The sequence below is a fragment of the Anthonomus grandis genome, chromosome 1 (assembly GCF_022605725.1).
Source record: "Anthonomus grandis grandis chromosome 1, icAntGran1.3, whole genome shotgun sequence".
Classification (NCBI taxonomy): Eukaryota; Metazoa; Arthropoda; class Insecta; order Coleoptera; family Curculionidae; genus Anthonomus; species Anthonomus grandis.
In genome coordinates this window covers 4543392-4555460 of record NC_065546.1, presented here as the reverse complement: position 1 = coordinate 4555460, position 12069 = coordinate 4543392, and the positions used below count along the sequence as shown (strand labels likewise).

The 12069-nt window shown below is 36.0% G+C and overlaps 1 protein-coding gene across 3 annotated transcripts in view; it reads right to left on the bottom strand.

Moving 5' to 3' along the window:
- Positions 1-12069, bottom strand: part of LOC126735762 (hybrid signal transduction histidine kinase D-like) — a 40177-nt gene that overhangs the window by 14927 nt on the left and 13181 nt on the right. Inside the window, exons 2-6 of one of the 3 annotated variants that reach the window (XM_050439862.1) lie at positions 11070-11155; positions 2747-2851; positions 2538-2672; positions 2368-2481; positions 1553-1759 (exon numbers count right to left, since the gene is read on the bottom strand). In XM_050439862.1, the coding sequence (XP_050295819.1) occupies positions 1553-1759; positions 2368-2481; positions 2538-2672; positions 2747-2851; positions 11070-11153 (645 nt within the window). In that variant the 5' untranslated portion in view covers positions 11154-11155. The remainder of the gene's footprint in view (positions 1-1552; positions 1760-2367; positions 2482-2537; positions 2673-2746; positions 2852-11069; positions 11156-12069) is intronic. The other 2 variants (XM_050439877.1, XM_050439867.1) reach the window with 2 other exon arrangements.

The following is a 12069-nucleotide window of genomic DNA, read 5'->3' as shown; positions in this document are numbered from 1 at the left end:
TTAATTCCTGAAAAATGTGATGCAGAAACACTTAGTAAAGCAATTCTAACTGTTATTGAGCCTTTAATTCCAAATTCACCTAACAAACTGATTGCCCAAAGCTACGATGGACCAGCAGTGATGAGTGGCCACACTGCAGGCGTTCAAGCATTAATAAAAAAAAGTATCCTTTTGCTCACTATGTACACTGCTATGCCCACCAGTTAAACTTGATTATGTCTAAAGCTGCTTCTGCAAATAGGCAAGTACGTGTATTTTTTTGGAAATTTACAAGACATTCCGGGATTTTTTAATAATTCACCACAACGAGTAGAAGTATTGAATAAAATTGTGAACAAAAGAATCCCTCATGGCTCTAACACCCTCTCTTTGATTGTATGCATGAAATAGAAGATCAATTTTCCAATAACTCAGTTTGTAGTACGACCGCTTCTATTCGGCGTGCATTGAATGATCCTATTTTCAATTTTTGGCTGACTTTTTTCCATCATCTAATGCCCCACGTAGATATCCTATTCAATCAATTACAACAAAGAAAAATCGAACCTACTCTTGTAAGAAACGCTGTTGAAAATTTTGAACGCTGTATCATTCAAGTTCGAAATAATATTGATAACATTATTAGTGAGGCAACAAATATAATTAGCGATGAGCCACCAGAAAACAAACGAAAACGCCCAAATAACAGCCAATTTGATCACCGGATTTCTGCTTTAGAAGTTTGTGATATTATAAATTGCGCAAAAGATAGATTTTAATTTAAAGAACATCTAGTAGTTGCATCACTTTTCTTTTCCGAATGCTTTGGAGAATATTGTGGCAAATTTCATGAAAAATTATTGGAAATTGTGGTAACTACTCCCATGACGACACAAAGGCGGAGAGATGTTTTTCAACATTAAAAAGAGTCAAAACATTTCTTAGAAATTCAATGACCGAAGATCGTTTAACAGAACTTTCCATGCTATCTATTGAAAAAAAGTTTATCTCTAAAATTAATAATTTTAATGAAAAAGTTATAACAAAGTTTGCCACCAGGAAAGAACGAAGAATAGACGTAATTTATAAAAAATAGGTAGTAGGTGAAATATAAGTATAAAAATAATTCAGTTTTTTTTTGCTAATAATAATTGCAGAACATCCTAACATTTTTACCACGAGCCGCCACTGTCTTATCATATAAATAATTACTCTTTTACTACCTTCCCCTACTTTATGAAAGTCGGTACGCCAATGGGATTTGACCTTTTAATTACGCCCTCTAGTGGTCAAACTTCGAACTTAAAAATAATTTCCAGCATTTTTCTTGGCCACTTTTATAATGTCAAAAGAAAGTCCAATGGTGTCTGATTGACAGTTTCCGAATATAGCCGCGATCCACGTTTAGTGAAACATCCTGTATGTCGTGTAAAAAAATTTGAATTTAAAACTTTAAATTTTGTATCACCCATTGTACAAACTTATAGGAATCATTTACAATATTATAATTTGTCAATGAAAAATTTAGTAACCGCTATAACATTTTATAATCAGCTTATATTGGTATGCTCACCCCAAATTTCCTAAACCTACTCCTTCTAGCGGTATTCGTCATCTGAGTAACACGTTGCGTTCCCTTATGAGTAAAACTTCCCGCCACGGGAATTAAACCGGAAATTTGCGAGTTAAAGTTTGGCATCGTCGATAATCTTGGTTTTGGTGTGGGCATCATGCCGGTATTAGAAGTTAACCTGTTTGACTTATTGTTCAACGACTCATTCTAAAATTACATAAGAGCTTATTAAGTTTTTTTTTGAAATGGCTAACTCGTTTTTGTAATTAGGTTCCAAAGATCCATGTATCCAGGGTGTCTACTATAAAAACCGCGAAACTTTAAGAGGGAATACAGGGGTTGTAAATACAAGTCATTTGAAAAAAAAACGTGTCCCCTATTTACCAAATTTTAGAAAAACGACAACGAAGAAAATACCACTAATTTTGCACATTTCCCAAATGTTACATTTAACTTCTGATAACACCCGGTATAAAAAATTACTCAAAAACTTAAATATACCCATCTTATAACAATTTTAATTCTCTTTCAGATGATATATCTAAATTTTATGTGTGGTAAGAATAACGGAGATATTCTTGTTTACATGAAAAAAAAAACTAAGAAATTTGATAAAATCAAAAAATGTTAAATACCAAAAGAACTAACAACTTTTCGAACAAATGTTATACGACTATTTTGTTGCAAATGACTTGTTTAATCACCTCTTAAAGTTTGGCGGTTTTTATAGTAGACACCCTGTATACAGACTGATGTAATCTATGAAACATCAAAACTAGAAAAACATACAATTTTCTTTTATAATAGATACTAACCCGATTCTGGCCTTGAAAATTGTTTCTAGAGGCGCTAGCCACACTGGTAGCTGAAGAACTTGTGAAAGTATTTGCTGTGGTCGCCTGTTGACTATTGAATCCCGAAAATTTCTGCTAAAATGTTTAGGTATTTTAAACAATAGGCAGTTATATTAATATATAAAACATACGTTACTGAACGACTGGTTGTATCTGGTACTGTTAGGTAAGTTCCGAGCTGTATTATACTGATTTGCGGGGGGCATATTATTATTATTATTCTGTTGGAACGAGTTCTGCATTGAAGAAACCGGCCTATAATTATTCTAAAATAGAGACAAAAATATTTTGAGCATTAATCAGTGTTTCTAAGAATTTAACTTATTAATTAATGACTTACATGGGTATTAACAAATGATGACTGATTGGCTGGTCTAGCTGAAGAAACTTGATGTTGCATTACTGGGGTACCACGACGGTTAGGTTGAATTGAAGGATTCATTTGCTAAAAAAAGTGTTAATAGTGTAAAATCATTTGAAATCAGTGATAACATATGTACAGGGCGCGTCAACAAGGCGTACGGCAAATATAGTGCCTAAACCATAGCAAACATTTCTATAGCAATTTTTACATGTACAGGTTAGGTCACGGTAGCGGCAGCGCCTTGTATATAGTATTTTACAAAATGATTAGACATTAATAGAGCTTTACTTTGATTTAACATTTTAAAAATTTGCATGTGGCTTTATCATGTAAATGTTTTTTCTTATCTTTTAGACGGTACAGATTCATCTTAGACGTACGAAATTTAGACCATAATTTAAGGTATCTGTAGCAGTGATATTTTGTCATTTTTGTAATCCATAGTGTTTGACAAAAAAAAATTAATTTACCAAAAGTAAAGCAAAATGTTTGCATTTTTAAATTGAACCAATTTTAAATAGGTATTTTTTTATAAATTGTGTTTAGTATGATCCTCCCAAAATTTGAGTCTAGGCTTCTTTTTGAAAAGAAGTTACTAACCTTTCAGTTTGAACAATCTCCAAGGTCCGGCTCACATCTTCCTATCTATTGATTATCAAAATGTAAATTTAAAAAACAGCTTGACTGTACTGAGCTCGAGCTCCATCATGCTCAAACCAGATCCTTTCTGGAACATGGCCGAGCAATGCTTCTCGAAAGAATATTTAAATAATTTTGCAAGAAGTTTGGATATATTTCATCTGAAAGATGCCCATTAAAAGTGTCCAATAACGTATAATTCTTATTCCAAACATAAGAATTTCTTTAGTAAAAAATTAATGCTGCCATCAAAAAAGGCCATCAGGCTGATGAATCCTATTTTGCGTTCACTGACAAAAAGCGATCATATTGTCATAAGCCTATGATTGTAATTTTTATAATAATGGGATATGGTAAAGATACATTTTTTGATAACGCTTAAAATTACTGCAATCGTATTATCTTCATTTGTAACTGGCTTTAACGGTTCATGTTTTTCATATATATAAAAAAATTTATAATAGATCGATTAATTAGGGGAAATTATTAAACAGACTTTGTCGTAAAAACTGCTATTAACACGATTGACAATAATAGCCTTTGAGATAATTAACTGCACACCAACACCAACAATGTTTAGTTTTTTTTTAAGCAATCTTGAAAAAAATTCTTAAAATACGGTTTTCATACTTACCTTACACAGAACTCAAGGTAAAGAAATAAGTAAAAAAATAAGTGGATAAGGTATAGGACTAATTTAACAAAAAATTAAAATATTTCACGCATAAATTTAATAACATAAAAATATATCGGGTATTTGATTTAAAAATGTTGAGATAATGACAAAATATCACTGCGAGTCTTTAACAGGTATATATCTTAGATGAACTGTGGTACAAATTTCGTAAGTCTAGGTTGAATCCGTACTTTTATTTTTTTAATTAATTAACTTCATAAAAAATAATAAAAAAGTACCTGGCAACGCTGCATGCAAAGTTTAAAATGTTATATCAAAGTAGAGGTCTCTGCATTACTAAAAAATACATATTCTATCATATCGTTGTGATCTATATCCTATATATGTAAAAATGTTTTTAGTCACATTGTGTCTCTCCACTGCGACCCTAGGTCTATTGTGGCTCACTCCTAAGTGTTTATACTTCCCCAATCAGGTTTGGCCTCTTTAGGAGTTCGATAATTTTATTGGGACAAGCATTCTTCATATCTTTTGTCTTAGGTAAGGTATTGCCGAAGCTGGCCTACCTGGTGCTCTGCAGTCTCGTCCTCCTCCATGCATAGTCTGAATTCTGCGATTTCCGCCAATTTCCATAGGATATATACATTCCCATTGGGGCCTTTGAGTTCCTGTTAAGTTCCTTTATGGTATCTGTTAACCTTCCTTGTTGCGTCCGGTATAAAAGCCTTCGCATGGTTGTGTCCTGGTAATCCTTCCCAGTTGCGTTTTGTTTTGTTATGTTGTAACCCTGATGTGTATCGCCGTATTGTAGGTAATACCTAATGCTGGTTCTAAACCTATCAGGTTAAATTATACTCCTTTTTTTGGCAAGTTTGTCGCATTTACTGTAAGCCCCACATGTCCCGGTATCCATATTAGGGTAATTTTGTTCCTTTCCCGAAGCAGTAGGAGCTTTTTTTGCAAATCCATATTGTTCTAGATGTGCACGTAGAAGATTCTAGCGCTTTTAGAGACGCCGGTCTATCGCTGGTTCTGTTTTCAAGTTGCATTTGGTTAAGCATACCTGCGCAGATTTCGATGGCATGTACGTCCGCTTGAAAGATTGAGGAGTGTTTCTTAAAGCAGATAGATATTTCTGTCCTTCAGTGAGTGCAGTATATTTCAGCTCCTACTCCAAAATTGGTTTTGGAGCCGTCGGAATATACTCGAATATCCGCTTTCTCTAGCTTCACCGGTTTCTGATTTCAGTCCGCTCGCTCTGGTAGGTTGACCTAGTATGAACTTGGGTTTAATATTTTTCTTGGCATTAGGTCTGATGACATTTCAAGCGTGCTATGATTGTACACCTCAACCAGTTCAGTTGATTCCATCCAGACTTTGTTTGCAGGGATGCCATTTATGACATAGACATCCTTTAAGTGGTTCTTATGACTCCCCTCTGTAGGTATATGGGCAGAGAGGTCATTCCAAGTAGTACTTCCATAGCGGCTGCCGAGTGGTTCTGATCGCCCGCCTAATGAGCAACCAGGCTGGCCTTTAAAAGCATTTTATTTTGGCCAGTTGTTATGACGCTTTGCTCCAACACACCACAGAGCCGTAGATCGTAGATCTGATGACCCGTGTGTATAACCACTGCGTCTGTTTTGGGTTTATTCCCCAGGTCTTGACGCATATCCTGCGACAGTTCCATAGAGACAGTTTTGCTTTCTTAATTATTTTGTTAAGATGCGAAATCCAGTTCAAGCGTTCTATCTAAGGTTACTCCAGGAGATTTCGCCTCCGTCGCAAATTGGATGGTTTTACTTCTCAGGATTGGCGGTTTTAGTTCGCCCATATTGTCAACCAAATTAATTACACTCAGTGTTTTAGTTTCCACTGTTAAAATTTCTAAGCAATTAATAATTACTAATCAATTTCACAACCGAATTTGCGAAGTACAAAATGCAACCTTAGCAATTGTGAGTATTTCATCTTTATTTTACTATGGGTCATTGACATAATTTTTATGTATAAATACAAGCTCGAAATCTAGGGAGATCATCAATTATTCGATAACCACTTCGTGCTGATCCTCTACCCTCAGGTAGGAACCGGTTGGACCATAAGCCGCTGGTCTCCGCCTAGGGGTGGAATGACCCTTGTAAGGGGATAACTCTACCCTTTGCGGGAACCGATAAATTATCTGCAAGTTAATCAGTCGGTATCCTTACCTAAGGGAAGAGTTGGCTCGGATAGCTAGGTTCCGGGGAATTCCGGGACATAGTTATCCAAAGGGTTGGATTTAAGACTATTTCTAAATTTAGGTATGTTTATTGTTGATAACGCCCCTCAGCTGAAAACCAATGGTCAAAGTTACACCCTGTACTATCCTTGGCCTTTTGCGGTAAAGCCCTTTGTACAGCCTAAGGCGACACAATACATTTGTCAAACAAACTAAGTCGTTTTCCTCGAGCTATCTGTCCCCCATCCCCGCATAATCAAGAAGCCAGAAAGGCCTACTAGCCTTTTAATCAACGCAGCTGCACAGGAACTACTTTATTTCAGAGGAGTTGGGGATCATTTTCTCCCTCTCGCGCCATTTTAGACTGATATTCAGCACTTCTCATTTTTTACTTTTAACAGGATCGTCAGATCATCTGCGTAAGCTTGGACTTCGACCTCCCACAGTCGAATTATGGCCAACAAGTCATAAACGAGTAGCGACCACAAGAGAGGAGATAACACACGTTTACACACATAAAAGTACACACGTTTGCCCTGTAAGGTGGGCGTTATTCTTCTGTCATTTAGCAGCTTTGATTCAGTGTTAGATAAGAGCAGCAAAAAGTCTTGCTGCTGTCGAGTCATACAGTGAGCGGGACAGTGCATTGTTGAAAGCCTCTTTTGTTTCAGCGAGTTGCTGATGCTCGTTATGAGATTTTTCAGAGCTAAGTCTATTGATTTATCTGCCTGGTAGGAGTATTGGGAGATATTGAGCGGGGCGTTTCTCCAGCGCCACATCTCTGATGTGTTCGTCGATGACCTTTTCCAGGATCATGTACAGAAAGGATATCAGGCTTATTGACCCGAGCGCAAGATTTCTCGGCAATTGGTCGCCCGGCTTTCCGTATGTATCTGGTCGCTTTCCAGCACGTTGGAAGGTACCTCCATGCTAGGCTGGCTCTAGGTAGTGTTGACAGGTGGCTTAAAAGTCCAACCCAAGTTAAAGCAGTTATGAATAGATTCAGCCCCCTCCTGGTTATTTAAAGAGCTGAAATCATTTAAGAGCACATTTAGCAACACTGGGCGAGAGTATGGTTCTGATAAAAAGCAAGTTTTCTTTGGATGGTCAGCGGGGGTCGGACCCGGGAAAGTGTGTTTGTGCCAGGACCTCAAGCGTCTCTCGTCTGCTTTCTATGAAAGTGCCATCGGGGCGTTTTATTCACTCCAGCTCCTATTCATATTTCCTTAAAAACACTTTGTAGATTCTTGCACTGCGAGGCATTTCATTGACGTCCTCGCAAAACCTTCTCTTGAATTTGTCTTAGCTTTGCGTATAGTCCTATTGTAGTTTATAGAAGCCCTACGATATAGCTCCCAGTTGTCATAGTCCTTGCCTTCGGCCCTAAGCTAACTAGGCGTTTGCGTAATGCCCCGTTTAGTTTCCTTCTGAGGGTGGTCGTGGCATCATTGAGATTCTTACATTTCTCAGAGGCGTCACGCTCGCTCATACTTCTAAAGACTCCTGGACGGCTATTCTGTAAATGCGTGAAACAACATTCACACGAGAAGTGGGCGGAGCTCAGTTCTCGGGCTCACCTCAGCTCAGGCGAGAGTGAGCACTCGAAAATGATTAAAAGTTTATTCTGTAAACAGGGGAGCGCTCACATCGTGCGAAAAATGCGTGATCACACTTCTACTGCTAAATTGTGAAGGAGAAGGGTATCCTAACCTAACTTCCGAGAAAGGTGATGAAAATCCAAAAAAAAATAGCGTTGTTTTGTTTGGTTTGTTAGTTCTGATTATAAAAAAATCCCTCCGATTATTATTATTATGTATAATAATAACCATAATATGGATTTTGCTTTTATTTATGGATTTTTTGCCTTTATGTTTTTCTTTAAATCTTGCCAAGACTAAAAATTAAAGGTATATATAAAACTGTTTTTATTTACCCTAATGTTTCACCACATACTACTTCTATCTAATTTCTAATTTATTAAAGTGGTAGCACTAACACAGACAATTATTAATGTCTTTTAATCCGTTGTACAAAAAAATAAATGATAAATACCCGGCATCCGGTACGTTAAATGTCAAAATCCTTGTCAGGTCAGCGGCGCGTCGAACGTATGAACGCGCGTATTCTAATGGTCGAGAATCTGGCGACGCTGTAAGAATTACATGATCGTGATGATCGTTCACCACACGGTCACTGCTATTACAGAATACTAATTTTTATACCTAGGGAGAGGAACGTGATGTGAGATCCCGTCTCTCAGGAGGAAGTGTGACTTCCTCCAAAATTACAGAACAGCCACCCTGACGTTGTGATGACCCGGGGAACGTCCCGCCACTCTTCGCTGGTCCTTAACTTCTGGCGTCCGAGTTAAAGAGGTTTCAGCCCCCCTCTCGGCCGTTATCTCCGGGTTGCGTATTTACCAACGCTAACCCGTTACAGTGCTAACCGATTCCGACTATGGCCGACAGCGACATTTACAAACCATATCCCGATGCAGTTCTCTGGTACCTGTACGAAGTTAGGATTCGTAACACCGTGCTTTGTTTTTTATGATGATTATGACATAAAATTTTCAGTTTCATCCTACCCTAACATTTTTAAACTGTTGTTTTTTTTCGTGGCGTACTTTAAAGTATTCATAAAGTGTTGTGTTAAGTGTATTGCATAAAAAATGGAAGTTATAAAACAACTATTTTCGTTTGACGACTTATCAGATATCGATTTGAGCAAAGTCGATATACAAAATAAAAAAACGAAAACGCAAACTTGGGTTAAGTGTATCTTTAAATATATCCAATGCCAAGCCACATTAATTTTTCTACAAAATTTTGTAGTGCTAATATTTTGTCTCAAGACAATTAAGGCGATTTTGTTTAATTTAGTTTAGGTATATGTATATGTATGTACAAGGTGGCCCAAATTCGACCCTCATCATTGGGATCTTGGAAACGGTAAGACATACAGGGTCGGTTTCGGTTAAATTATGGAAAAGTTGCGTAATTTGATGTTTATTAAAATTCCAATTAAAAATTTTAAAAAATCCGGATACGTTCGGAAATATTCGGAAAAAACCGAAATTTTGAAAAAATTATTTTATTTTTTTCTAAGCTTATTTTTTATCTGATTTTAAAATAATTTGCACTTTTGATTGCATTGCTAGTTTTTCCATGCTACATGGTGGTGTTTTTAGTTTTTTAAAAAGGCGTTTCATCTTTTGCCGTCCATCATCAACTTTTGGTTTTTCTTATGGACGCCATATTAGATTCTTGCATTTTTAGAAAGTCCTTTTTAATACCTTTTCATCGATGTATCGCACGTGCATATCAGATGTGTAGTTTTTTTCCTCTCGCTCTTATGGGGTTCTTATGGGAAGTACCCAAACCGCTTTTCCGAAATGCAAGTGTAATAAATCAATAAAAAGCTACTTTTACTCTAAAACTACCTTTTAAAAATGTAAAAATCCAATATGGCGCCCATAAGAAAAAACAAAGTTAATGATGGTCGGCAAAAGATGAAACGCTTTATTGAAAACCACCATATAGCACGGAAAAAGTGGCAATGCAAAAGTGTAAATTATTTTAAACTCGGATAAAAAATAATCTTAGAAAAAAATAAAATCGAATTTTTAAAATGTCGTTTTTTTTTCTTGATATTTGCAAACGTATCAGAAATGTATTAAATTTTTAAACGGAATTTTAACCTATACAAGTGTGTAATTAAAATATAAAAAATTTGTTTCACATTTATTTTTATTACTAGATAGAGCTCGTAGACCACCGACCTAGTTTTTTAGCCTTACAAACATTTTTACACTTTACCATACTTCAAACAGATTCCGCCACCATGAAGCAAGGAAAAAGTGAAAATGCAAAAGTGTAAATTATTTTAAAATCCGATAGATAATAAGCTCAGAAAAAAGTAAAATACATTTTTAAAATTTCGATTTTTCACGATTATTTTCGGAACCAATCGGGAGTTTTTAATTTTTTCAAAGGCATATTTTTGAGCTCAGAAATGCGCAACTTTGCCCAAATTTAACCATCTTCGTATCTTCTATGGTTACCGAGAACCCATTAGTGAAGGACGAATTTAAAATTCCCTATATATTGTCTCTCAGTCAGCAGTCTATGTGATTTTGCCTTTAATTTGTTTTGTTCCTAAACGTTCTTAAATTAGTGCTGCGAAAGCGGCCATTATAATATTAGATTGGAAATTCAACGCAGTTGACTAATCTCCTGATCCTAACTCCCTGCAGTACGAGTGAACTGTGTCGGGATATGGTTTGTACATTCGTTCGGCCATAATCGGAATCGGTTAGCACCGTAGCGGGTTAGGGCACAGATGTAAATAGCTCCCCTCTCCCGTGCGGAGCTATTTACATCATATGGTTAGGGTTGGTAAATACGCCTTCGGGTTCACCTCCATTGCAGAGTTCATAACGTCCTCTGCAGGTGTACCTGTAATATGTCACCCCCGAAGGTTCCTCTAAAAGAGGATCGTGACTATTTCCCGCCACGATAGGGTCTTTAGCTTTTTTCTTATTTTTTTTTCTTCATAAGAAGTCCAACGAGAAGCAAGGGAAAGTGGGTCGATTCTGACAGTGCCCCGCATGCCACAACAAGGCCTGAATAATACGGAATTTCGCCCGATTTTCCGTAGGCATCGTTCAAGAAACCTGATTTAAGGGCTCAGGTGCTATGCAGACGATAGCTTCCACCGCTTTTTGCTCTACGTCATATAGTTTAGTGATATCTTTGCCGTAAGCCTTGTTTATGCATTTTCTATATCAAATAAATACTTACATGGATTCTAATCCCATCGTTTGGACCCATGTTTTGTTGAATCTTATTTGTGAATACAGATGGTTGGTGATTACCTTGATACATATCTATAAATAAACAAATTGTGAAATAATATATCAGTAATTACTGTTTTGCAAGAATTAAAAGGGAGAATTGTAGAAATGAAAACAGAACAAAGAAACAAATATTTTACCATTTGTGTTTTGTCTGTATTGCTTTACAAATAAAAGTGTATAGTAGTACTGGGCAATTAAATAGGATAAGATCATTTCATATGAAAATTCGAATATCCTTATATGTTCTGGGTGTTGTTCAGTTAAAACTTATTATTGAGATATTATCATAAATCAACTTATAAACCAAATATGGATTATATTATTTGTTTCTACCTTATCTACGATATTCCGGTATATAATTTGGTTTAACAATTTTTTTTATTTATTTTTAAGAAAGAGCTTTTTTGCTGTAGATCAAATTTTATATTTTAAATGCCCATAGGATATTCTCATAATATTTATATATCTCGGTTGCACTAAAAACTGAATTTGTAAATTGATAAGCCTCAACTAACTTTAAACATATTCTAAGAACATTGCTTTACACATTATTAAGTATTAAGTATGAGGAATATTCCAAGTGCAGCGTCAGCACATGAATTAGTCCATCTAGGAATTAAAAAAAAAGGCAATAAAAAAGTAAAATTTAGGCGAAAAGGAGACCTAGTGATGATTCAAGTAGGAAGAATTCATCGGTAGTCAGATGAAAATCCTCATGCCACGTTTGAACAAAACGGCCAGCAATCTTACAAATAAACTTCAGAACCGATTATTTCTGAAACGGTCGAGAATCGGATTAAAACATATGAGTTAATTTATCTTAACCTTCTGAACATGTTCCCCCAAAATATCTCCTTTTCCTCCCGAAACACCCTGTATGTACATATGTAAAACTTTATAACATAAAAAGTAGTTAATAAACCTAACACTCTCACGAGATGTGT